This window comes from Bufo gargarizans, chromosome 3, assembly GCF_014858855.1.
Source record: "Bufo gargarizans isolate SCDJY-AF-19 chromosome 3, ASM1485885v1, whole genome shotgun sequence".
NCBI classification, from domain to species: Eukaryota; Metazoa; Chordata; class Amphibia; order Anura; family Bufonidae; genus Bufo; species Bufo gargarizans.
This window is the reverse complement of record NC_058082.1, coordinates 301,874,681-301,902,048: the sequence shown is the minus strand read 5'-3', so window position 1 is coordinate 301,902,048 and position 27,368 is coordinate 301,874,681. Positions and strand designations below refer to the sequence as shown.

Genomic DNA, 27,368 nt, shown 5'->3' with positions numbered 1-27,368 from the left:
ACTGATAACGCTGCGGTGGCTGACATTTTGAATAGTGGGTTGTCTAAATCCTTGCATGTCATGTGTCTCTTGAGACGTTTAGTTCAACTCTCCCTTCATTATCATTTCCGTGTCTGTAGCACGCATGTACCAGGCCCACAAAACGTGGCTGCTGACGCCTTATCTAGGGCTAATTTCTCCCTTTTCTTTCAGGTCATGCCAGAGGCAGATGTCGTGGGTGCTACCGTCCCTCCCCACGAGTCATTAGTACTAATGTGACCAGACACCTAGAGACGGCCCACGCCTTAATAGCCAAGTCCCTGTCACAAAACACGACCAGGGCGTATAACACCGGGTGGAGGGTGTTTTGTAGGTTTCAGCCGGAGTGTCCTCAGGGGGAGTCCAGTTTCGTGGAGTATATCCTCCTTACTTTCATTGGCTACTGTCACGCAGAGCTTAGGCTATCCCATACCACAGTGAAGACATACTTGTCGGGGGTGCAGCATTTCCTTTCGGTCAGTCATCCCGAACGGGCATCGGTTTTTTCCATACATGCCGTTAAAGCTGCATTGAGGGGTCTGGGCAGATGTGGATCTGGAGGCCAAGTGCGCAGACAAGCTGTCACCGGGCTCCTTTTCCGCAACTTGTCCGACGTCCTGGATAGGAGCCCTTTCGGGGCCTTGCCTAGCCTGGTACTTAAGTCCGCTATTTATTTAGCCTTCTATGGTTTCTTAAGACCAGGGGAGTTCACTTGTTCTCCTGGTAGTGACAGGTTTCTCACGGTCAGCCAGTTGGTTCAGTGCACCGAGGGTTACGTGCTACTACTCAGGACATCCAAAACCTCGCAGACGGGTCCCCCAGTTCCGGTGTCTTTTTTTCCCCACAGGCTCATCAGTGGTGCCCCGTGGCAGTCCTCCGTCAGTTGCAGTCAGCGTTATCTGGGCACGGGCCGGATAGTCCTTTACTGCCGTTCGGAGTGATGCCACTCACTACTCATCAGTTCGTGTCCCATGTACGCTCCTTAGTGGCCAGTCTGGGCGGTGATCCAGCCGCAATCTCAGGACACTCATTTCGTATAGGTGCCGCGTCCGCGGCCTCTAAGAATCAGGTGCCAGCGCATGTTATCCAGAAGTTAGGGCGTTGGCGCTCCGCGTGTTTTAGCCGATATGTACCTCATCCCAAAACTGAGATGTCTATGGCTTTTCAAAGTTTGGTTTTGTGAGTTATGTTGTAATAAATTATTCCTGCTAACCAGTGTGTCTTTTGCCCTCTTTCAGGCGTCCCCACTACGGCGCGGTTGCGGCACAACTCGAACCGCTGGGGGACAGGGTAGTTAGGTAGGGCAGGGACGCTCCCCTGGTTGCCACGACCACAAGCCCTAAAGCGAACAAATACCCCAATAGGGGCAACTCCAGAAGAGGTAGAGCTCGGGGCTCCTACAGGGGACGGGATAACCGTTTTTTAGGGCAATTCAACCAAACTCTAGAATACCCATTGCGCAGCCGCACACAACTACCTCTAGCATAGTCTTGGGACCCCAAGTGATTAATCTATCTTCGCACCTCCTTAGCCAGGACGAGATTAGGACTTTGGAATTGGGTCTATCCTTTGTACCCACTCCCAAATTTGATAGATTTACATCTGTAAATGACATTAACCTGTTCATTCGCAAACTGAGGTGGCATAAACACTTCAAACACATGGATCGGCGTCAGTGCCTGGAATTAGGGATCCCCATTGAATTATTGGGGAATGTACAACTTTCACATTCCCTTAATATGGAAGAGGGGTCCATTCAGGGCAAGGGCCCCTTCACTAATCTGAAGTTGAAGAGCACAAAAATGCCACCTTCTGCAAATGAACTGTCTTGCATTGACGTGTTTCTCAATATGGTCACCAGGGACCTGGAGGACCTTAGAGTCTACGCATTATTCCAACTGCGCTGAGTCTGTGACCACCGCCATCTCTACACTAGCAGATATCCCCATATTATTATTAAACCGGCTGACAAGGGGGGGGGGGGGGACATAGTGGTCATGGACTCAGTGCAGTATAAGAATATGTGTGGAAATCTACCATCTGATAAAGATACCTATGAAATTCTGGATAGGGACACCACTGATGGCTACAAACGGGAATTGAAAGCCATTCTGGACGACGCAAAGGCCGCTCAAATCATCACAGCGGATGAGTATGCCTTTCTCTACCCAGCACATCCCAGTAGATCAACCTTCTACAGTCTCCCCAAAATCCAAAGGGGTTACCCCCCTAAAAGGGAGACCTATAGTCTCTGAGGTGGATAATCTCAATCAGAATTTAGGGGTATATATTGACCGGGTACTAGCACCTTTTGTGACGGCTCTACCATCCCATGTCAGAGACACCACTGACCTCCTTAAGCGTTTAGAGGGTCTGACATTGGAGGAGACTTCTCTTCTCTCCAGTGTTGATGTGGAGGCGTTATATTCCTCCATACCACACCGGCTTGGCTTGACAGCTGTTGAATATTTCCTTCGATCGCGAGGTTGTCAGAATTGCCCCACAGCCAATTTGTCCTCCGCATTCTTGAATTCACTTTAACCAGAAATTTATTTTCATTTGACGGCAGGACCTACCACCAGCTCAGGGGTACTGCGATGGGGAGCCCCTGTGCCCCGTATGCAAATCTATTCCTGGGCTGGTGGGAGGAGACCCTGGTCTTTAGGGAAGACGAAGCGGTGGACATCTCTAAAATTGGTCTGTGGGCGCGATACATCAATGATATTTTCATCCTCTGGAATGGTGACCAGACGGGCTTTGAGGCCTTTGTGCAACATCTCAACCAGAATGAGATTGGGATGCACTTTACGTGTGAATCGCACCCCACAAGTTTGCCCTTCCTAGACATTAGAGTCACAAAGAATAACAGGGGTGAACTTGATACCTCGATCTACAGGAAGGCCAACTCTACGAATTCCCTCCTGAGATGGGAGAGTAATCATCCTCTCCCACTCAGGAGGGGGATCCCGAGGGGCCAATATCTTCTTGTTCAGACAAGCACGAGTTTGTCACGCAGGCGGCTGATTTGAGGAGGAGGTTCTTGTCAAGGGGATACCCTGACTATGTCCTCAGGTCTGCATACCAGGCTGCCCTCTCTCGCCCAAGATCCTCTTTGCTAACCCCCAATCAATCCTCCACCCACGAGGCCAAAGTGTTGAGAATCATTACTAACTTTGACAGGAGGTCCAAACAGGTCAAACACATTATACAACGTCACTGGGAGGTCCTCAAAATGGACCCTGACTTGAACGATTTACTAGGTGATCAACCCCAAATCACCTATAGAAGGGGGCGCAATTTGTGTGACAAACTAGTGCACAGCCACTTTTCCCTCAACGTGACACAATACACTTGGTTGCGGTCCAAGGTTGTGGGCTGTCACAAGTGTGGCAATTGCATAGCGTGTAAATTCATACACACAACAAAATCATTTGTGAGCTCTGTGACAGGCAAACAATACTCCAGCCCACATTTCATCAACTGCAGGTCCAGAGGGGTTGTATATTGCATCCAGTGCGAATGTGGGATGGAGTATATAGGGAAAACGATCCTTGAATTTAGGAGGAGGATAGGGGAACATCTGGGCGATATCTCACATAAACGGGATACCCCACTATCCAAGCATGTACATACAGTCCATAATGGAAGTGCCCAACTGAGATTTATGGGCATAAATGGGGAGGTGACTGGGATAAGATTCTCCTCCAGTGTGAAACACGCTGGATCTTCTGTCTGAAAACCTCCGCCCACCTGGGTCTCAATGAGAGGCTTGATTTTGGTTGTTTCATTTAATACACTCTGGGGGTGATCGAAGTTCTAATTCCCTTATTGCCATAATTTTCATAGGGCAACTGGCCTAGTCTGTAGCCTTTCCTGCAATGAACCTTGTCCCCTGTGTCCATGCAATAAATGTCAGTATAATCTTGCTGCGATTTTGTGTCACAGCGTTACTATGGACGCGCTTGACTACGAACGCCTTGTATGGTTGCCTACCTATTGTTATTGTTTCCTAGGCAACCCCCTAGGCCGCCTCTCCGTGACTGTGACTGGCCGCCTGTATCACGTGGTGTCGGCGCCGGCGTCTGACGTGGCGTGTGACGTCAGATGCCGGAGCGGACGATCACAGGGCGGTCCGTCCAAGAGAGGTGCGCATGGGCTCTATTTAAATCCCACAGAGGTATGTATCAGTGTGGCTGGTAGATGTTTAGTATATTCCCCAAAACTAGAGGGACACTACCTTAAGTGAGGACCACCATTCTCACACACCGACTATCAGAGGAACATCTATCCCTCTGCCGCACTGCATCCCAACACCAGGGGTGACAGTCCACAGGCTCTTATCAAAGTTGCTAGAGCCTCTCTCTTTTGGCTGCAGGGTCCATTTACCCGTGGTCTTACATTTTGTATATTCTTCCTCTATGTACCACCTTCCCCTGAGGAGTCGACACGACAGAAACGTGCCACGTCGGGAGGTCTGAAGAAACGTGTATTTTCCTAGTGCTAGTGATCAGGTCCCTAACTAGGGACAGGTATCCGGACGGGGTCGCCCTTTTCGGGGCGAGTGCTCTGTGTAGGTAGGCAGTATGGGAGCAGCCCCCTTCCCCTTTTATTAGGGCGAGATAGGGCACAGTTCTATCATTGCCTCCTCTGACACCACGCCATCACGGGACGTCGTCCGGTCCAGGCAATACCTAAGTCAAGCTGATCCTAGCCATCTGGTTGGTCGGGTAAGACTGCGTGCACCCACACAGGTGTAGCAGATCTACTTACGTACTTTCTCTCTACCAGCATTGGGGTACCTTGGTTGGACCCCCTATTTGTATGTTTGTTATGTTGATACACCCTTGTGTATTTTTATTGCACATCATATTAAAAGTTATATATTAATGAGAATATTCCCCCTCTTTCATGGTGGGCCCCTACTCGCATTGCATCTCGGAATATTAGTGAGGCAGACTCACCTGAGCCTCATTTACAATTTGCTAAACAGGATTTATCAGATGTTTTATAGAAGCCGTTATGTGATATCAATTAACCACCTCCCTACCGCCTAACGCAGGAATGCGTCCTGCGGGCAGCCGGGTTATTCCTCCTGGACGCATCGGCGCGTCCTCTCGCGAGAGGCGAGATTTCCTGTGAACGCGCGCACACAGGAGCGCGCGTTCACAGGATCGGAAGGTAAACAAGTGGATCTACAGCCTGCCAGTGGCGATCATTCGCTGGCAGGCTATAGATGCGATTTTTTTTTAACCCTTGAAAGGTATATCAGACGCTGTTTTGTTAACAGCGTCAGATATACCTGCTACCTGGTCCTCTGGTGGTCCCTTTTGCTTAGATCGACCACCAGAGGACACAGGCAGCTCTGTAATAAGTAGCACCAAGCACCACACTACACTACACCCCCCCTGTCACTTATTAACCCCTGATCACCCCCCTGTCATTGATCACCCCCCTGTAAGGCTCCATTCAGACGTCCGTATGTGTTTGCGGATCCGTGGATCCGCAAAACACGGAGACCGCGGATCTGCAAAACACGGACACTGGCAATGTGCTTTCCGCATTTTGCGAGAACTATATAGAAAAAGACTTTTCTTATCCGCAATTGCGGACAAGAATAGGGCATGTTCTATAGGCTCTACAAAAAACGCAGTGTTTGCCCGATCAAGCCTGATCTTGTGCGCACACTTGCGTTCAGTCCGCCCCACCACAGTGATAGAATTTTTTTTTCTGATCACTGCAAAAACACCGTAAAATCGCTGCAGCGCTATAAAGATCACTTTTGAGGGGCATGGCGAGTTCATAGAAGATTTTTTTTTGGGCACATGTTAGCGAAAAATTTTTTTTTTGCTTTCTTGTTTTTTCTTACAAAGTCTCATATTCCACTAACTTGTGACAAAAAATAAAATCTCCCATGAACTCACCATACCCCTCACGGAATCCAAATGCGTAAATTTTTTTTGACATTTACATTCTAGACTTCTCCTCACGCTTTAGGGCTCCTAAAATGCCAGGGCAGTAAACACACCCCACAAATGACCCCATTTTGGAAAGAAGACACCCCAAGGTATTCTGTGAGGGGCATGGCGAGTTCATGTAAATTTTTTTTTTTGTCACAAGTTAGTGGAATATGAGACTTTGTAAGAGAAAAAAAAAATTCCGCTAACACCAAAAAAAAAAAATTCTATGAACTCGGCATGCCCCTCACAGAGTACCTTGGGGTGTCTTTCAAAATGGGGTCACTTGTGGGGTATTTATACTGCCCTGGCATTTTGGGGGCCCTAAAGCATGAGAAGAAGTCTGGAATCCAAATGTTTAAAAATGCCCTCCTAAAAGAGATTTGGGCCCCTTTGCGCACCTAGGCTGCAAAAAAGTGTCACACATGTGGTATCGCCGTACTCAGGAGAAGTAGGGCAATGTGTTTTGGGGTGTATTTTTACATATACCCATGCTGGTTGAGAGAAATATCTCTGTAAAATGACAACTTTGTATAAAAAAATGGGAAAAGTTGTCTTTTACAGAAATATTTATCTCACACAGTATGGGTATATGTAAAAAGACACCCCAAAACACATTGCCCTACTTCTCCTGAGTACGGCGATACCACATGTGTGACACTTTTTTGCAGCCTAGGTGGGCAAAGGGGCTCAAATTCCAATTAGTATCTTTACGATTTCACAGGGCATTTTTTACGCATTTGGATTCCAAACTACTTCTCACGCTTTAGGTCCCCTAAAATGCCAGGGCAGTATAAATACCCCACAAGTGACCGCATTTTGGAAAGAAGACACCCCAAGGTATTCCGTGAGGGGTATGGTGAATTCATGTAAAATTTTATTTTTTGTCACAAGTTAGTGGAATATGAGACTTTGTAAGAAAAAAAAATTAAAAAAACATTTTCTGCTAACTTGTGACAAAAAATAAAAACTTCCATGAACTCACTATGCCCATCAGCGAATACCTTAGGGTGTCTACTTTCCAAAATGGGGTCATTTGTGGGGTGTTTCTACTATCTAGGCATTGTAGAACCTCAGGAAACTTGACAGGTGCTCAGAAAGTCAATGTGCGTAAATTCACATTTTTGCACCATAGTTTGCAAACGCTATAACTTTTACCCAAACCAATAAATATACACTTATTGCATTTTTTTTATCAAAGATATGTAGAACAATTAATTTAGAGAAAAATTTATGTAGAAATATAGTTTTATTTGAAAAATTTTACAACAGAAAGTGAAAAATTTCATTTTTTGATTAATATAAAAAAAAGTAAAAATGTCAGCAGCAATGAAATACCACCAAATGAAAGCTCTATTAGTGAGAAAAAAAGGAGGTAAAATTCATTTGGGTGGTAAGATGTATGACCGAGCAATAAACCGTGAAAGTAGCGTAGTGCAGAATTGTAAAAAGTGGTCTGGTCATTAAGGAGGGTTAAGTTAAGGGAGCTGAGGTGGTAAAGCATTTATATCCAAATATACAACCTGAAATGAAAACAAAGTCTATGATCCAGTGATATATTGTTTCCTTATATTGTGGCCATATGGCTTCTCTCTTGTGTGACTTCACTAATGACCCCTAATTATGGGTTTAGAAAAAAAACATTTTTCTCATTCTGAATGCAGCTTCTCTAATGTGTGAATCCTCTTATGTTTTACAAGACTTGATATTTCTGAAAAACGTTTGTCACATTCTGAACACGAATACGGCTTCTCTCATGTGTGATGTCTTTCATGTTTAACAAGAGTGGATTTCTGTGAAAAACATTTCCCACATTCTGAACATGAATACGGCTTTACCCCAGTGTGAGTTCTCTCGTGTATAACCAGATTTGATTTTCGTCTAAAACATTTCCCACATTCTAAACACATATATGGTTTCTCTCCTGTGTGAATTCTCTCATGTAAAGCAAGCTGTGATTTCTGTGTAAAACATTTCCCACATTCTGAACATGTATATGGTTTCTCTCCTGTGTGACATCTCTCATGTATAACAAGTACTGATTTCTGTGTGAAATATTTCCCACATTGCGAACATGAATATGGCTTTTCCCCTGTATGAATTCTCACATGTATAACAAGTTTTGATTTATCTCTAAAACATTTCCCACATTCTGAACATGAATACATTTTCTCTCCTGTGTGACATCTCTTATGTGCAATAAGATTTGATTTCTGTGTAAAACATTTCTCACATTCTGAACATGAATATGGTTTCTCTCCTGTGTGACTTCTCTCATGTCTAACAAGATATGTTTTCTCTGTAAAACATTTCCCACATTCTGAACATGAATATGGTTTCTCTCCTGTGTGATTTCTCTCATGTCTAACAAGATGTATTTTCTGTATAAAACATTTCCCACATTCTAAACATGAATACATTTTCTCTCCTGTGTGACATCTCTTATGTGCAATAAGATTTGATTTATGTGTGAAACAGTTCCCACATTCTGAACATGAATATGGTTTCTCTCCTGTGTGACTTCTCTCATGTCTAAGAAGAAGTGTTTTCACTGTAAAACATTTCCCACATTCTGAACATGAATATGGTTTCTCTCCTGTGTGACTTCTCTCATGTCTAACAAGATGTGTTTTCTGTGTAAAACATTTCCCACATTCTGAACATGTATATGGTTTCTCTCCTGTGTGACATCTCTTATGTTTTAAAAGTCTTGATTTATTTAAAAAACGTTTCCCACATTCTGAACATGAATATGGCTTTTCCCCAGTGTGAATTCTCTCATGTGTAACAAGATTTGATTTCACTGTAAAACATTTTCCACATTGTGAACATGAATAAGGCTTTTCCCCTGTGTGACTTCTCACATGTTTAACAAGTTTTGATTTCTCTTTAAAACATTTCCCACATTCTGAACATAAATACATTTTCTCTCTTGTGTGACATCTCTTATGTGCAATAAGATGTGATTTCTGTGTGAAAGAGTTCCCACATTCTGAACATGAATATGGTTTCTCTCCTGTATGACTTTTCTCATGTCTAACTAGATGTGATTTCCATGTGAAACATTTCCCACATTCAAAACATGAATACATTTTCTCTCCTTTGTGACGTTTTCGGTGTGTAGAAAGTCCTGAGCTGTTTGTGGATTCTTTACCACAATGAAACCTTTTAATCCTTTTCTGACTTGTACTTGCGGTAACAATCTGTGATTGGTCCGGAGAAGGGTCCTCATAATTAGGAGGATTATATGACAGATCTGTACTGTGAAGTCCTGGATGTACATTAAGTGTAATGAGGTTTTCTCCTGAAGAGCGCTGCAGGATATCTTCATCTAGTGGTAACATGACATTTTCACATTTCTTACTGAGATTTTCTGTTAAGATGAAAATTTGTTTTAAAGTTTTTTTTCTGCAAACTACAGAGTAGACAAACTTATAACATTCCAATTAGGCTGGAAGTTGTTCCAGCAGGAAGGAGAAGTGTTCATTCATTTGGAATCCATTCCTGACTTTGGCCCAAAAAACTGCACTTGTGATCCCAGCCTTACAAAACTTCTATAACTTCCTGACAAAGTCCAGGATTCTGGTTTACACCCGGTCAAGACTTTTATTACATACAGTAAATAATGATTTAACAAAACGAAAAAATTTGAAAAGCCTGACCATGTCTGGAAACAATGGAGCATCGTAAGCCCCGCCCCTGCAGAACCTGCCTGTTGTTTCTATATGTGGAACCTTAAAATCCCCCCTTTTTGGACAGATTATAAGATCAGTCACTGGTTACCAGCAAGTTCACACAGAGCAGATCAGCTGCAGACATTTCTGTGACTGTCCCGCTGCCCTGAATGTGGCTTGTAATAATCCATGCGCCTGCTGCAGAAACAACCCAATACATGGAAATGTCTACAATAAATGTGCCCTGTGTGAACACGCTCTAATGCAGCTGGAACATTCTGGGACATGCAGTTACTGCTAGAAGTCACACGTTCAGTCTGAAGGGGATGAGCAGATAATCGCTTAAGTGATGGACAACATGGTCACATTTAGCAATTTAAAGCCGATGCCGGACAAGAATTTTACTAGAAATTTTTTTAACATTTTATTGAGACCCCAACGACTTACATAACACACGCCTGTTCTACATCGAGGACAAACAGTCGTACAGGGGCGGACATTGCCCATAAACCCCATGTATAATCTACAATATATATACAATGCAGAACACGGATTGTACAAGACGTCTCTGTAGTATAGTCTACTATACCGGCCCGATGGAGGCCAGAAGGACACGCTCCCATCATGTGACTGGAGCCCTATGGATATGACTGACATATAAAGAGCACGTAGCCTCTAATGTAATGCGAGAAGAAACTGTGGAGCTCCTCCATTACATGTCACTGCACACACGTGTATACACTGCACATGACGGCTCTTACCTTGTGATATAAGAGGCTGGTGCTCCTCCATTACATGTCACTGCACACACGTGTATACACTGCACATGACAGCTCTTACCTTGTGATATAAGAGGCTGGTGCTCCTCCATTACATGTCACTGCACACAGGTGTATACACTGCACATGACGGGTCTTACCTTGTGATATAAGAGGCTGGTGGTCCTCCATTACATGTCACTGCACACACGTGTATACACTGCACATGACGGATCTTACCTTGTGATATAAGAGGCTGGTGCTCCTCCATTACATGTCACTGCACACACGTGTATACACTGCACATGATGGGTCTTACCTTGTGATATAAGAGGCTGGTGCTCCTCCATTACATGTCACTGCACACACGTGTATACACTGCACATGACGACTCTTACCTTGTGATATAAGAGGCTGGTGCTCCTCCATTACATGTCACTGCACACACGTGTACACACTGCACATGACGGGTCTTACCTTGTGATATAAGAGGCTGGTGCTCCTCCATTACATGTCACTGCACACACGTGTACACACTGCACATGACGGCTCTTACCCTGTGATATAAGAGGCTGGTGCTCCTCCATTACATGTCACTGCACACACGTGTATACACTGCACATGACGGGTCTTACCCTGTGATATAAGAGGCTGGTGCTCCTCCATCATGGCCTCCTTGTACAGATCCTTGTGTCCTTCTATATACTCCCACTCCTCCATGGAGAAATAGACAGTGACGTCCTGACACCTTATAGGAACCTGACAACACAATGACACCGTCATCACCCAGGCCCCTCCAGTGCTGTTACTGGAGAATTTCCCAGCATTCCCAGCAGTGTCACCTCTCCAGTCAGCAGCTCCATCATCTTGTGGGTGAGTTCTAGGATCTTCTGCTCATGTATTAGGGGGTGAGGGGGAGGCTCTGTGATGGGGTGAGGGGTCCTGCTCCGCCCTCCTGACTCCTGAAGATGGATGATGGGAGTCACACAGTCCCCCGATGTCTTCTTCACTATTGTGTACTCCTGTGGATGGAGAGAGACACTTAGGGAATAAACCCTTCAGGGGCCATGTGCTCTCCTCCGGCCCTCTCCTCCTGGTACAACGTGCCTACTTACCTCCTCATGGCTCCTACAACATGACTATTGGTCACTGGTCACATGACACATCACTCACCATATTGGGGGCTGATCTTCAGGTTCTCCATCACTTGGAAGGTCTGGAGGCCGTTTTCCAGGACCCTGGACTCTTCCTATCATGGATTCTCCTTCCCGATGTCTGACTTGTTACAGAATACAATACAGAGGAGAGAAATCTAGAAAAGTTTACCTCTCCGCTCAGCAGGGAGATGATCTCCAAGGTGAGGTCTAATATTCTTCTGCTGATCTCCTTCCTGTCCATCCTTGGTGGCTCATTAAGGAGAAGGGTCGTATTGCTGGTTTTATTCATGATGCCTTAAAAATAAAGGAATAAAGGTTAATCAGTGAGTCCCATGTCTCCGATAATAAGGCTGAGAGAAAATACAACTCATCCCGCAAAACCGAGACCCTCATAAAGCTGCACTGATGGGAAAACTTTGAGCTCCGTGTGTATCTAGGCTCCTGGCAAAGCAGTGTGTGGAGGCAGGAGACATGTCCTGAGTATCTTGGCCCCCTGGTGCTGGTCGGTGCACAAAACACTGCACACACTGCACATGACGGCTCTTACCTTGTGATATAAGAGGCTGGTGCTCCTCCATCATGGCCTCCTTGTACAGGTCCTTGTGTCCTTCTATATACTCCCACTCCTCCATGGAGAAATAGACAGTGACGTCCTGACACCTTATAGGAACCTGACAACACAATGACACCGTCATCACCCAGACCCCTCCAGTGCTGTTACTGGAGAATTTCCCAGCATTCCCAGCAGTGTCACCTCTCCAGTCAGCAGCTCCATCATCTTGTGGGTGAGTTCTAGGATCTTCTGCTCATGTATCAGGGGGTGAGAGGGAGGCTCTGTGATGGGGGGAGGGGTCCTGCTCCGCCCTCCTGACTCCTGGAGATGGATGATGGGAGTCATACAGTCCCCCGATATCTTCTTCACTATTGTGTACTCCTGTGGATGGAGAGAGACACTTAGGGAATAAACCCTTCAGGGGCCATGTGCTCTCCTCTGGCCCTCTCCTCCTGGTACAACGTGCCTACTTACCTTCTCATGGGTCCTACAACATGACTAGTGGTCACTGGTCACATGACACATCACTCACCATATTGGGGGCTAATCTTCAGGTTCTCCATCACTTGGAAGGTCTGGAGGCCGTTCTCCAGGACCCTGGACTCTTCCCATCACTTCCTATGATGGATTCTCCTTCCCGATGTCTGACTTGTTACAGAATACAATAAAGAGGAGAGAAATCTAGAAAAGTTTACCTCTCCGCTCAGCAGGGAGATGATCTCCAAGGTGAGGTCTAATATTCTTCTGCTGATCTCCTTCCTGTCCATCCTTGGTGGTCGTTCAGGAGAAGAGGAGAGAACTGGAGGAGCTGGAGGCTTCTAGTACTGCAGGCGCCTTCATGAGAAGAGGAGAGGAAATCATCCAGGGGACAAGACCAGATGTCACCTCCAGAACCGCACTTCCTGAGCCTGGAGGGGCCCCGCTTCTCAGAGCCCCCACCACATGGATTCCAGGGGCCCCAACATGGAGATCTCTGGTGGCTCCACAGGAGATAAATGTCTGATAGATGCAGGTCCCACCTCTGGGCTGTGCTCAGCTGTGTCCAGAACTCCTAGAGAAGAGACTGGAGAGAGCTGAGCTCAGGCCGGACCCCGCTCCATTCATTCTCCTCCTGGAGGCAGGGGCCCCTCACCAGGACAGTCAGGGGCCCCAACATGGAGATCTCTGGTGGCTCCACAGGAGATAAATGTCTGATAGATGCAGGTTCCACCTCTGGGCTGTGCTCAGCTGTGTCCAGAACTCCTAGAGAAGAGACTGGAGAGAGCTGAGCTCAGGCCGGGCCCCGCTCCATTCATTCTCCTCCGGGAGGCAGGGGCCCCTCACCAGGACAGTCAGGGGCCAGCGAAGTATGACAACCCCCACTATCCCCACTACTCCTCCCCCATCATACTAAGCTGAGGAGCGGAGAAGGATTCCTTGTGTGTAATGGAGGAGAATCTCCAGAGGTGACATGTCTGAGCTCTCCACCACACTGTCTCCTCACAGCTCATCTTACCTGCAGGCTGGAGGAATGGCTGATACCAGAGAGAACAAGAGCCCTGACTACCGACCAGGACCTGCCCAGTATCTGCTGCACTGCCAGAGCTGAAGGACCTGGGGTGACATCACCGTCATGTGATCAGTGCAGGGGGCGGAGCTCAGCAGTAAAGAGAAGAATAGGTGGTGAAGGACCTGGGGTGACGTCACCGTCATGGGATCAGTGCAGTGGGCGGGTCAGCAGTGGAGAGGATAAGAGGTGGGGCCGGGGGAAGGATCTGGGGTGACATCACTACCATGTGATTAGTGGGGGCGGGGCTCAGGAGAGGAGAATAGGTGGGGAAGGACCTGGGGTGATGTCACTGTCATGTGATCATTGCAGGGGACGGGGCTTAGCAGTGAAGAAGATGAGAGGACTGTCATGATGACCATGTGACATGAGCACCCTGCACTGAACCCTATCAGCTCCACTATATCAGGATCTAACCTGCACGGACTATCTGCATTATATGTATCAGCTCCACTATATCAGGATCTAACCTGCACGGACTATCTGTATTATATGTATCAGCCCCACTATATCAGGATCTAACCCGCACGGACTATCTGTATTATATGTATCAGCTCCACTATATCAGGATCTAACCTGCACGGACTATCTGTATTATATATATCAGCCCCACTATATCAGGATCTAACCCGCACGGACTATCTGTATTATATGTATCAGCTCCACTATATCAGGATGTAACCTGCACGGACTATCTGTATTATATGTATCAGCTCCACTATATCAGGATGTAACCTGCACGGACTATCTGTATTATATATGTCAGCTAACTATCTAATGTAATTGGATCAGGAATAGGATGCAGATGAAAGCACAGAGCTCAGCAATGTCACCGCTCTCTCAGAACTGCTGGGGAGGTTCTTATATAGTAAGGGGGAGGAGGCAGTTTTCCTATTGGTTGCTAGGGATGTGGCTAAGCTCTGACAAAGACGTTGCAGCCTTCTCATTGGCCACAAGCAAGAAGGGAGGTTACTGATGGACAAAATAAATCTAGAATATTCGCGATTATGAATATATAGCACTTAGAGTTGAGCGGACACCTGGATGTTCGGATTCGCTGTGTTCGGACGAACTTCGCAAAAAAGTTCGCGTTCGGAACCCGAACTTAACCCCGAACCCCAATGAAGTCAAAGGGGACTCGAACTTTGGAGCAGTAAAATGGCTCTAAAAAAAGTCATGGAAAGGGCTAGAGGTCTGCAAAGGGCAGCAAAATGTGGTTACGAGCATGGCAAGTGTAAAATACATAAAAATAATGAACTTGATCTAGGAGGAGGAGGTCCATATGGAGTAGGTGGTTGTGGCGGTGGAGGAGGAGGAGGTAACCAACACTGGTTTTTGTTTTTTATTTTATTTATTTATTTTTTGTTTAAATTTTGGTAGACCCCAAAACATTGGGAAATATAAAAAATAAAACAAAGAGAAAGTGCGCTGCAGTATAACAATGTCTGGGTGAGGCCGGGATACATGTCTATTCTGCACAAGGTACGGACAAGTCCTGAGGGATCCACGTCTGGTTCATTTTAATGAACGTGAGCTTGTCCACATTGGCTGTGGACAGGCGGCTGCGCTTGTCTGTGATGACGCCCCCTGCCGTGCTAAACACACGTTCAGATAATACACTGGCTGCAGGGCAGACCAGCACCTCCAAGGCGTAAAGGGCAAGCTCAGGCCATGTGCCCAATTTGGAGACCCAGAAGTTGAAGGGGGCAGACCCGTCATTCAGTACGTGTAGGTGTGTGCACACATACTGCTCCATGTTGGTGAAATGCTGCCTCCTGCTAAGACGTTCCATATCAGCTGGTGGTGCTGGTTGTTGTGGCGACCTCGTCCTCTTCCACTGTGCCCCCGCTGTTCGGGCCAGAGAGGTCATGGTTCCCAACATGCTGGTGATTCATGGGTGTTACTGAGACTTCCCCCAGTGTAGACCCTTGATATGTAGGGCACTCAATATCTGGAAAGATCGAGCCTGACAGCCTGAAGATTGCTAGCCTCGATTTCTATCTAGAGGCTTCTCGGATGTTGTCTTGAAGATCCTACTACACTTTGGGCCTCAATCTACCAAAATATCATTTATCCTAACTCATTCAGTTGAGTCAAGAGTATAACTTGGAGATTTCCCCCGCTGCAGTTTGTCTGTATAGGACACTGAACTCTGCCAAGACCTGAAGAGGTTGAGTTTGACATCCTGAAGTTTGACCAGCCTCTTTAACTATCTTGAAGCCTCTTTGATTAAATCATGAAGACCTTTGCCACACTTTACTTTACAATTCGTAAAAAGTTCATTTTGATCCCAACTCATTCAAATGAGTCAAGGGTGTATCTGAAGACTTCCCCCAGTACAAATTGTGTGTGTCTAGAGCACTCAGCTCTGCCAGAACCTGTGGAGACTCAACCGTACAGCCAATATATCAACCTAATGGTCTCTAAGACATAGTCCAGAAGACCTTGTCATAGCCAGGTCTCCACTTAAAGGGTTTACTGTTGAGGAAGGGTTGAGACGTATGCATATATATCCATGCATGCCTGCAAACACGTGCGGGCATGTATGGTATATATGTGCATACATTAACCGCAGCATCATGGGATGATGTGCGCAGATGTGCCCAGCATCTGCGCACGTCTGCCCATGGTGATCCCCAGGGGCTCATGGTGGCCCCTGTGGGAAATATGTGCCTCCTTTAGACCGTGCCCCTTATAATATATATATGGCTGTGGCCCCTTATAACATATATATATATATATATATATATATATATATATATTATATTTGTGGTCGAGGCTACGGATGTTGAGAGGACGAATGGTGGCTGCGTGGCCACAGGTGACCTGGCATAACTGGCCTGAGGTGTGCCTGAAGCCATGTCCGAGGGTAGGCCTATAAGGGGGCCTACCCGGGTGAAACTTAAGGAGGAGGGAGGGAAGAGGGTGGGGCACCGCAAGAGCCCGCAATGAGAGGGGGGAGGCTTGGAGGATTTATAAGCCTCCGCCCCTCCCACAATTACAGGCTGTGAACAGCCTTAATATTTGTGGTCGAGGCTACGGATGTTGAGAGGACGAATGGTGGCTGCGTGGCCACAGGTGACCTGGCATAACTGGCCTGAGGTGTGCCTGAAGCCATGTCCGAGGGTAGGCCTATAAGGGGGCAAAAGAGACGGTTAGGAAGAATTGATGTTTATTGAAGTTACAACACGAGGTTACAGAAAGCGTCGGAGATTTCTTTGTGCGGATTGGGAATGTAACGGGTGAAGCAGGAGGACTGCCAGCGGCCCATTTTCCGGATGATGTGGCACGGGACGTTGTGTTTTGATGCTGCTGAAGCGGCACCTATGCGGAAGGAGTGACCCGATATGGTTTTGGGATCGTGGCCCAACCCCTTGGCCAGGATGCGAATATGATGGATGAACCGGGCCGTGGTGAGAAATGTACCTTTGAACGGTAGGAGTGGTTCGTTCTTGGAGGAATGTGCCAGCAGGGCCAATAGCTTGTTGAGAATCTGGACCGGGCACCACTTATTGAAGGTTTGGAAGAATTTGATTTGGACAGGCGGCCCGGATTGCGATGTTTTGGTGGATGGTAGGTTTAGTACGAGGTGATCTGGGTGACGAATTAACTGGCTTTTGGTTAAACCTTTAGTTTTGGATGACCCTGCGGTGAATTCTCCCGGGCGCAAGAAGCCATAAAAACTCAGATACATTGCGGCTTTAATGACCATGGAAGGAAGAAGGCCAAAAGGAAAACCGTCTAATGAATCTGAGAGCTTTCTGAACAGCTCCCCTGACACGGGTTGCCTGCTGGGCGTGCTGCTCCGGCTGTTCCTGAGGATGCCCCTAAGGGTGGCCTTGACTACTGGGGACGTGAAGGCTGACTTGCTACCTGGGTCTCTCAGCATGGAGTGGTGCTGAACCCCTGACAAATACAGTTTAATGGAGTTGTAGGATAGCTTGAGGTGCGTGTGACAATATGCGAGAAAGGCTATTAAATATGTGGACTTATCTGTGTTGGTTCTAGGATGGAGATGGGAAAATTGTTTATAGATGTTCCAACCGGTCCTGTAGTTCCTGGTCGTGTTGGCGGAAAGAGAGCTGAGCATGAGGGACTTTGCAGTGGAAATGAAATGTCCTAATCCATTCGAAGGGTGTGGTAATCCGGAGGCAACAGACTCGTTGGTTCCGCCTCTGGCATGATCTGGAAGAAATTATCAAGGTTAAAACGGGACAATGCATCAGCGGCGGTGTTACGAATGCCCGGATGTGCCTGGCTGAAATGTGGAAATTGTGACGTAAGGATAGCCATACTAGCCTGCGAACGAAGGACATGATGTGAGGACATTTGGAGCGCCCTTTACTGAGGATATCCACCACTGATTGGTTATCTGTGATGAAAGCAACTGGGGAATCTGCCCATTGATTACCCCAAACCTGAGCAGCCGCCACGATAGGGTAGATCTCCAGTAGAGGAGAAGATCTGAGGAAGTCGGGTAAGGAGGAAATCGCGGCGGGCCATGGTGCGGCGAACCACTGTGTGTTGTAAATGGCCGCAAAACCTCTGGATGCTGCGGCATCTGAAAAGACCATGGGGAAATCGGGACTCCATTGGGGAATAAACAGGGAAACCCCGTTCCAGTGAGTAATGAAGGAATTCCACATGGTCAAATCAGCCATTGCCTGGGCATCCAAGAACACCGTGGAGTCCTGCTCAGGAGCTGAAGGTAACAGATCTAGAAGCCCGGACATGAAAGCTTTCCCTTGGGGCATGATCCTTGTGGCGAAGTTTAACATGCCAAGGAGCGACTGTAGCTCTCGTTTGGTGAGGACGTGGGAGCCCGTGAACTGTGTGATGATTGACCTGATTTTGAGAAGCTTATCGGCTGGTAGTCTGGCTTCCATTTTCTCTGTGTCGAGCACGACACCGAGAAAGGTGACCACCGTGGCGGGTCCCTCTATTTTGGACGGGGCTACCGGAACCTGGAGATCTTTGAGAATGCGCAGGAAGTTACTAAGTTTGCATGGTTTAACACTGGGGGGTTCGATCAGGAGGAAATCATCGAGATAGTGTAGTGCCATTGGACATTTGCAGCGATTGACCAAGATCCAGTGGAGGGCTTGGGCAAACCGGTCAAACAGCCAGGGACTGCTTTTTGAACCAAAAGTTAAACGGGTAGCAAAATAGTAACTGTCCTGCCATTTGATGCCGTGGAATTTCCAGAGCTGGGGATCGATGGGTAATAGCTTGAACGCGTCGGCTATGTCTGCTTTAGACAACCAGGCTCCTTTGCCTGCTAACAGAATGAGGGAAATGGCTTCCTGGAGTGAGGAATATTTCATAGAGAATTCTTCCGACGGAATCAGGGAGTTTAGGCTGGGGATGTATGAACCATGAGGCGCGGACAGGTCGTAAATCAGTCGTTTTTTATTGGAGAATTTCTTGGTAACGATGCCGACGGGGTTAATCCTCCAGGAGTCGAAAGGAACGTAAGGGAAGGGGACGATAAGGAAACCCTTCTCTACTTCCGACTGGATGAGGGAATCCACCGCGTCGGCATCCTGAAGTGCGGACAGTAAATTAGGACCCTCCCAGGTGGACTGGGGAAGGGCGATGAGACCCGTGTGGAAGCCCTTGCTGAAACCTGAAAGCAAAAAATCAACCTGATCGGGGCTGTGGTGGTTCTGGAGCAACCTGCCCAGAAGCTCCACGTTGACCCCGCTTAGTCACTTGTGCTTGGCCGTTCTTTGTGGGCATACTGAGATGGGGTGAGCCCGGAAGCAGGAGGAACAGACATGTAGGGCCCTGCACTGATTATAGTTACAGGAGGCTAGGTTGTAGTTGTTACAGATTTGGCTGTTGCCTAAGAAAATGATGGGGCGGCCCAATTTGTCGGTGTTGCTGTGTCTAACTTGGGTGCCGGAGGGGCCGGGCGTGGGTCTGCTGGGAACCGCTGGTTGGCCGATGGAGGGACACCAATCGGAGGTGTGGAGGATGGACTGGCAGGAGCTGCAGGCTGGAGCTCTTAAACCGGCGAAGTGCCGGCAGAAAAGCTCCATGTCCAGACACGCCCAATTGGTGACCCGCTGGAACTGAGCCAGCGCTGCGGCGGCTTTGGCTGAGAAGGAGCGGTGGTAGTCGTAGAATGCGGATCCGCCGTATTTGTACCCCAGGTCGGTGACTCTGTACATGTACAGGTCCAACTCCTCTCTTCTTTCGGGGTGGGCAGTGCAGACTATATCCCTAAAGAGGCTAAAAGCCAGGACAAACTCGGGAACGGTGAGTTTTTTGTTCAGCCGAGCGTCCCTGGATTTAAGGACAATTGAAATGTTTTCGCACGCGATTGTCTTGTTTTCTACGATGTCGTGGGTGGCTATCAAGATGGCAGGCTAAGTTAACGTCTTTGCCCTCCAGAATGTCTTTTTTATGTTGTCTGTGAGGAAGTGGGCTGGAGCTATCTCGGGGAGGCTGGAAACCCTACCTGGGGAGGTGGACTGAGGTGGGGGAGCAGGAACGGAAGGATGTTCTGGAGGGGTGACTGCCAGGTGCCTGGATTCCACGGCTGACAGTCTATTTTGGACGTCCAGGACCGAAGAGGACAGGTTGTTGAGGGTGGCATGTAACTGAGTCAATGACAGTTGGATGGTAGCCATTGACACGTTCTCCCTGGGTGGGGATGATGAGCCGGACATCAAGAGTCTGAATAGTTCCGCCTTTCTGGCGGAGGCCGGGTAAGGTATCCCTCTCTTGTTGAGCTCGGCGATTAGTCTAGGGATGGTCCAGTTCCTGAGAGAAGTAACGCTGGCGTGCTCTGAGGCAAGGGTCTCTGGAATAGACGAAGTCTCCCCCATGTTGTCCAGATGAGACATGCTGGAATTCGGAAGGATTACAGTTACTGCTGAAGGATTGACCCAGGAATCGTGCGAGTGTTGTGGATTCGGTGATTTGTTAAGAAGACCCGGAAAGGGAGGTGAGATGAGCTATGTCACTGCGTGTGCCCGAGGTTTAAGAGATTGACATACCTGATGGTTTGAAGCTCCTGGATTTGAAACCAGTCTTGGGAAAATTCAGTTCCGTAGGAAAGGACCGCGATCGAGCTTTGAAAAAATCGTGACAAGTAAGTGGGTGGCTGAAGGTAGAAGTAGAGTGAAGGGGTGAGGGGTCGAGCCCAGTTGGAGAGGCTTCTCCGAGCGGTGTGAAACAGGACGATCCTGTAACCTGAGACAGAAGAAGGTACGCGAACCTTCAGGACGTGACTGAGCGAGGCCTGGATCGTGGATTGAAGGACGAACGGACAGGGAGACGGGGATGGATTAAGAATAGGGCCTGAATGACGGGACGGCGTGAAGTATGGCGGCGAAGCTGATGACGTGGCAGACGTGGCGCCTGGAGGAGTGGAGGAAGGACCTTGGACGTGGGGGAGGCCTGGGTGGCGTGAGCGGGCGTGAGACGTGAAGGAGAAGGAGGCCTGAGTAACGTGAACAGGCAAGAAACGTGTATGAGACGGAAGCCTGAGTAACGTAAACAGGCGTGAGTCGTAATGAAATGAAGCCTGAGTAACGTGACAGGCGTGAAAAACATGTACGAAAGGAGGCCTGAGTGACATGAACAGGCGTGAAACCATGGACAAAAAGGGAGTCCTGAGTAACGTGACAGGTGTGAAAACATGTACAAAAGGAGACCTGAGTAACTTGACAGGTGTAACAAGTATGAAAAGGAGGCCTGAGTAACGTAAACGGCGTGAAAATATGTACGAAAAGGAGGCCTGAGTAACGTAAACAGGCGTGAAAATATGTACGAAAAGGAGGCCTGAGTAACGTAAACAGGAGTGCAAATATGTGCGAAAAGGAGGCCTGAGTAACGTAAACAGGCGTGAAAACATGTACGAAAAGGAGGCCTGAGTAACGTAAACAGGCGTGGAAACATATACGAAAGGAGGCCTGAGTAACGTAAACAGGCGTGGAAACATGTACAAGAGGAGGCCTGAGAAACGTAAACAGGCGTGGAAACGTGTATAAAAGGAGGCCTGAGTAACGTAAACAGGCGTGGAAACATGTGCGAAAAGGAGGCCTGAGTAACGAGGACAGGCGTGGAACGTGGAAAAGGAAGCCTGAATGGAGTAACAGGCGCGAAAGACGTGAATGAAGGGAGTGAGCAGGCGGAAAATGAGTGAAAGGAATGGGAAGGAGGAAGGAACAGAGGAGAGTGAGCCCGTGCGGGACGTAAGACGGAGCGTGATGATAGGGAAAGGCCTGGAATGGACTAGAAGGTGGGGAGACGAGATGGAACGCAGAAGTTCCAGGGGACCTAACAGCTGGACAGAGGTGAGATGAGAATGATATAGTAGCTGAGATGAAGACAGGATGACGTGTAACACGGACTGGAGGGTGACGTAACAAACACGGACGAAGGCCTACGTGACAAACGCTGAATGAAAAAGAAAAAAAAACACGTATGATGAAGCTGTGAATCGGAAATGATCGACTTACCGTGGCAGATGGCGAAATCGACGGGGAAGATGACAGCGAGGGTACCGCCGCTGGGTACCGGAGGCGCTGAAGAACCTGATTACCTGGACGGTTTATGAAAGACAACCAGAAGATGAAATAGTGAACAAAAAAAAAAACAATGATAATTTCCCCTCCCCCTTTCCTTTATTGCAGTTTCTCCTTTTTTTTTTTTTTTTTCCTCTTCTTTTCCCCTTTTTTTTTTCTTTCTTTCTCTTGCCCTCCCCCTCTGGTTTCTGCTTGTGACGCGAGATAAGTGTAACTGGTGCAGATACGGACCTGGAGTGGCGATTTTCAGGCTTGTGAGTTTGCTCTTTTTTTTTTTTTTTTTCTGAAGGCTGAAAAAACCCGGAGGCGGTTTGGAGGTCTTGGGACCAGAGACTGGGGTGGAAGAACAAAAAAAAAAAAGGTAATGTGAGTGAAGGAAACGAAGGGGAGAACCATACTCCTCTGGCCTCTCCTCCCTCTGCCGGAGAAGGAACCTTTGGTCCGGACGAATCTCCGTGCGTAGGGCCGGGGCAGGAGGGGGGAGGGAACCGGAGGGGGAGGAAGGGTGTCTCCCGGAGTGCCGGCAGCCGCACCAGGACGTTGTGCAGAGAGCGGGACTGATCCCACTAGATGCGGAGTGGCCGGCCGAAATGGAGCCGGCGGTGCGCCTCTCCTGACGATGGTGGTGGGCGGGAGTCCCGGAGGGTGAGGAGCTGCGATGGTGGCAGCGATGCCGGTGCACGAGTGGACCTGCGGTCAGGTGGTGGCGCCGAGACTTACCCGGAACCGGAAGTGACGACGCAGGACGGGCGGAAGAACGCTGTGCACCGCAAGAGCCCGCAATGAGAGGGGGGAGGCTTGGAGGATTTATAAGCCTCCGCCCCTCCCACAATTACAGGCTGTGAACAGCCTTAATATATATATATATAGAATACATTATGCCCCTTATATATGTATATATATATTATCAGGAGGACATATATATGTATTGGATATATATATGTACTATGTATATGTGTATAATTGTGCATATGTGCGTATATACATATATATTGGCCCTGTATGGCCAGAGGGGGGAAGGTCATAGTGTTATGTCTGTATATGTGGATATGTCTGTATGCTGCACACATGTCCATTTATACTTACATTAGAGTTGGGTATATATAGATATGCCCCAATTGTCTTATATGCATGTGGCCAGTTATGTCCCCCAGCCATGGAGCCCCCCCGCCTACCTGCGGTTGATGGCAACAGATGACTGGATTGTCCAGTTTCTGGTCACTTCAGAAGATGAATAGAGCTCTTTAAAACATGCCCAGTAGGGCTCCCCCACCTTCTGTCTAGAGACTGTTTATGACATGGGTTTGTGTGTGGTGCCATGGTGTCTTTGGCTGTACAGATTGTGAGCCTCAGGGGGCCAGCCAGTTGTCTGCTGCAATCTGAGTGCATGCATTCCGTCACACGCACACGATGGTGTCACACCCCTGGAAAGGGGGGGGGGGGGGTGAGAGGGACTTATATATCAATCCAAGACAAAGGAACAGGGGCTCCCCTTGCAACCAGACTGGATTCAGAGACACATGAGGACTGCTGCCTGAAGGAAGAGAGGCCCATTTGGCCCTGGAGATGGCTGAGTATACGCTGGCATGGCATTGTACCTCCCTTGCAGTGCCAACCATATTAACCCTTTGTATCCCAGACCCCATGCTGCCCCTTGTTACCCCTGATTAACCCTACTGTTTAACCTCTTCCCTGCCACCCCAGCTCTCCTGCTGGTCTCATACCCCTGAGTGTTTAACCCCTTCCCTGCCAGGACCCTGGTGGCCCTGATGTCCCTAATCCATTAACCCCTTCCCTGCCAGAACCCCAGCTCTCCTGCTGGTATTAACCTCAGCACTCACTGGCAAATAACCCTTGCAGTGCTGAATCTATACCCTATAGAGCTAGGCGGGTGGGTTGTTATACTTGTATGTGTGTATTGTATAGTTAGTTTGTGGGTGGAATTTGGGAACGTGTAGCGTAGTTTGAGTATTGTATATGTGTAGTGCTGTGTATTGTTAGTGTATTGCGTGCTTAGTGTGTTAAATAAATACCGTTATATTTGTACCCTTTGTGTAGCGTGTACTTGTTAGCGGTAGCGAGTTAGTAAGGCGCATGCAGCTAGCATTGGTGATTAGTGTAAGGCATAGCGAAGATATTGTGTAATTGTTATATAAAGGTATAAATAGGCGGAGTCATCACCAGGTGGTTCCTCCTATTTATGAATATTAATTATCGATATTCGCATAATATTGGTGATTAATATTCCCCCTTTACATTGGCGAGTCAGGCCCACTGCTTAGATTTTGAAATCTGTGTTTGGTTTTGAGGTTAGAGGTTGGTCATCCTGTGAATTGTCAGGCAAGAGAGACGTGGTCAGCGGTCTGAGCGTCTAGGAGAGACGTGATCAGCAGTCTGAGCGTCTAGGACCTGATAATTCGGACAGGTAACGCGACTCTTCCTCACAGCACCAAGCGCAGATCAAAATCTTTAGCAGAGAATCTATAATTGTTCTGTGAATTAATATTTAGCTATTTGCTTTGCACGGTTACTGCATCGCTCAAGTGATTGCGAGGGAGAAGAGGACACATAACTGAAGGAGATCCATCTTCATTGGAGCAGCGTACAAGTCCAGCGGGAAACGGGAAGAAGCGATCCGGGAAAATGGACTTCTTCCAAGCAGCTGCTAGGACGAAGAGGTACGGCCCCAAGGAGAAGATGGACGCTCAAACGGTGAGTATGGACTTCCCCACACTGCAACACTTGAGCAGACACAGCACATTCAATCCCATCCTCCCCACCACATACAAGTCAGCAGAAATGCTGTGGTCCGATTTGTTTGCACAGGCTTGTAGTTATGACAAGCTTTGTGTTAACAAACGGACGGTGTTGAATAAGGCCACTAAACGGCTTCGGATGCTAGCCAAACTCGTTCATACGTTTGAGGCTAGCATCTGTAAGCCAAAGGAAGTGGCGCTGGTGTCTCAGTCAACAGAGACAATTCCTCCGGCTGTTCACTGCCAGTGCTGTGCCAATAGTTCCGACCAGGTTTCGGCATTGCGGGCACAGCTGGCGGAGAATGTGCAGTCTACTGTTGACCAAGATGCGCAGGTGGCTATGATACAGTCACAATTAGTGGAAATGCAGAAGCAGAAGGAGGAAATTGAGGCTCAGTTGACTCAGTCTTATACTGAGGTCAAGGCCTTCAAGGAACGCACTGCCTCTACTAGTGTGACGGTAGCCAAATTGAAGGCTCACGTTGCTGTAAGCTCCCAGATAATGTCTGGCATGCAACAGGTCATCACCAAGTTGGTGCCGGCCCTTTCTTTTCCCATAAAGTCAGGGTCGGAATATCCCAAAACTTTGCCCTATACAGGGCAAATAGGGGGGAGAGTAGTCTGTGACAGGCCAAATCACCAGACCAAGCCTGTCCAGACTAACAGAGATTTCTCCCTGACTTTGGGGAAAAGAAACATCGTGAAAAGTGCCTCCCTGAAGATGGAACAATTCAGGGAGCGCGGTTGCAGTGTGGACGGAGCTAGGCCACACCAGGCAAACATCAAATGCTTTGCTTGTGGTGGCTTGGGTCATATAGCGAAGCACTGCAAAACACACAGGACAGTAAGCCCAATCAGGTGCTTCAGGTGTGGGAACAAAGGACACATTGCAAGGAATTGCCCTTGTGCAAGTAATTGCAATGTGTCCAGTGATGGGATTCAGGTAGCAAATCGTGCAGCGGGGTCTAGTCAGCTTGGCCATAAAGGGATAACCTCTTGGCAGCATCATCAGCTGCTGAGGAGCCAGAGTGGCCAAGCTAGGCTAGGCAACATTTGACACCCCTGTACTATTTGTTACACCGTTTGTTCCCTATACATGTCCATGTTGTGTGTTTTTGTTGTCCATTGTAACGTTCTCTTTGATGTTGATGGTGGTCCTTGTCTATGAGTGTGTTCCACCAGGCTGATTTATGTAGTGTTGTAATGTCCCGTCTGCTGTCTTGTTTCATTCTGTGTCCCCTTGGAGCGGAGCAGTGTTATACTGTGGATCGAGAACGTATAGGGTCGCGAGCAGATAATATCACACGGGAAATCCTGCTGGTCGGGAGAAGGCATAAGGACCTTCTTCATGCAGCACACAAAGGATGATGTGATATTATTCTGGGCAACCATGGTCTCGGATCGATACAGATAACACTGTTGTGCTCAAGGTTTTCGGTAGGGCTGTGTTGCGCTGGGGACTGGGGCGGACAGACAACATTGGTGTAATGTTGTGCTGCGCACTTAATTCTAGTCCGAGCAGGTAGCACAGCTCTGATGGGGATTGGACGCGGAGTGTTTGGCAGCGGAGTGTGGACTGTGTTCTTGTGTTGTGGGGTCCTGAGGAGCCGGGGCATGCCTATGCCGTTGGTTCTGCGGGCCTCCACAAGATGGGATCACAGGGGGAAGTCAGCCTGGGTACACATGAGTGGACAGGGATGCGGTGCCATCAAGATGGTGCTTTGTCCACAGAACTCCAGTTATCCTAACCTAGTAGGGAGGCCATCCTTATCTGTTGGTGCAGAGGGATGTGTAGCAGAGGACACGCTCCTCTGAAGGTAGGGTGTTCAGACACCAGTGTTGGGATAATGAGGAGTCCTGTGAGACAAAGGGCAGCCCAATACCTTTCTCTACCCATGGGTCAAAGGTATTGGTGCTGGGAATTTTTGTACATGTAACTGCACCGTTAGGGGAGAAATTCCCCTGGGAGCACCTGGTATTTTCTTCTGCCATAGGTTTTATATGGAGCGGAAGAAAAACTCAGGAGAGGCCACGGAAGAGGCCAGCTATTCCCCCTGACACTCTTGGGAGGCTCCAGAGGATCCCACTGGATTTTGGCAACCAAGCGACCTCTGCCTAGAGGTGTTTTTAGAGATGGAGGACTGTGCCACAATCCAGCGGGAGCATTATTTAAAGCTCTGGAGGAAGATTTGGAGACGTTCGGGTGGAAGAGCATATCACTTGTTTCACCCAGTGAAACTTCTTCTGGTTCTGGTGATCGTCATCTACAGTCGGAGGGTCAAGGGACTTATTGACCAAAATACACCAGAACCAGACAGAACTGTACAGAACTATCCGGAGGAGGAGGCTCAGGACATAACCAAACATGGTTCCTGTAGCCAAATATTATTGTATGGACACGTTTTGTTTTCAATG

The 27,368-nt window shown here is 48.0% G+C and overlaps 1 protein-coding gene and 1 long non-coding RNA gene across 2 annotated transcripts; both read right to left on the bottom strand.

The window, feature by feature from the left end:
• Positions 1-7,342: 7,342 nt before the first annotated feature.
• LOC122931228 (zinc finger protein OZF-like) lies at positions 7,343-11,095 on the bottom strand. Its single transcript, XM_044285277.1, has 2 exons — positions 11,040-11,095; positions 7,343-9,345 (listed from the first exon to the last, which is right to left on the bottom strand). The coding sequence occupies exons 1-2, from the start codon at positions 11,071-11,073 to the stop codon at positions 7,727-7,729; spliced, it is 1,653 nt and encodes a 550-aa protein (XP_044141212.1). The 5' UTR covers positions 11,074-11,095; the 3' UTR covers positions 7,343-7,726.
• Positions 11,096-11,376: 281 nt separating this feature from the next.
• On the bottom strand, positions 11,377-12,169 carry LOC122933260. Its single transcript, XR_006388402.1, has 3 exons — positions 12,109-12,169; positions 11,731-11,855; positions 11,377-11,426 (listed from the first exon to the last, which is right to left on the bottom strand). It is a non-coding gene; the product is annotated as an uncharacterized LOC122933260 (long non-coding RNA).
• Positions 12,170-27,368: the final 15,199 nt, after the last annotated feature.

Bases quoted from the DNA above. Each gene is read 5' to 3' on its own strand.
- LOC122931228 (XM_044285277.1), bottom strand. From the start codon at position 11,073: ATGATGGAGGAGCACCAGCCTCTTATATCACAGG. The intron at 9,346-11,039 runs GTAAGACCCGTC...TCATCTTAACAG, and splicing joins CCAGCCTCTTATATCACAGG to AAAATCTCAGTAAGAAATGT.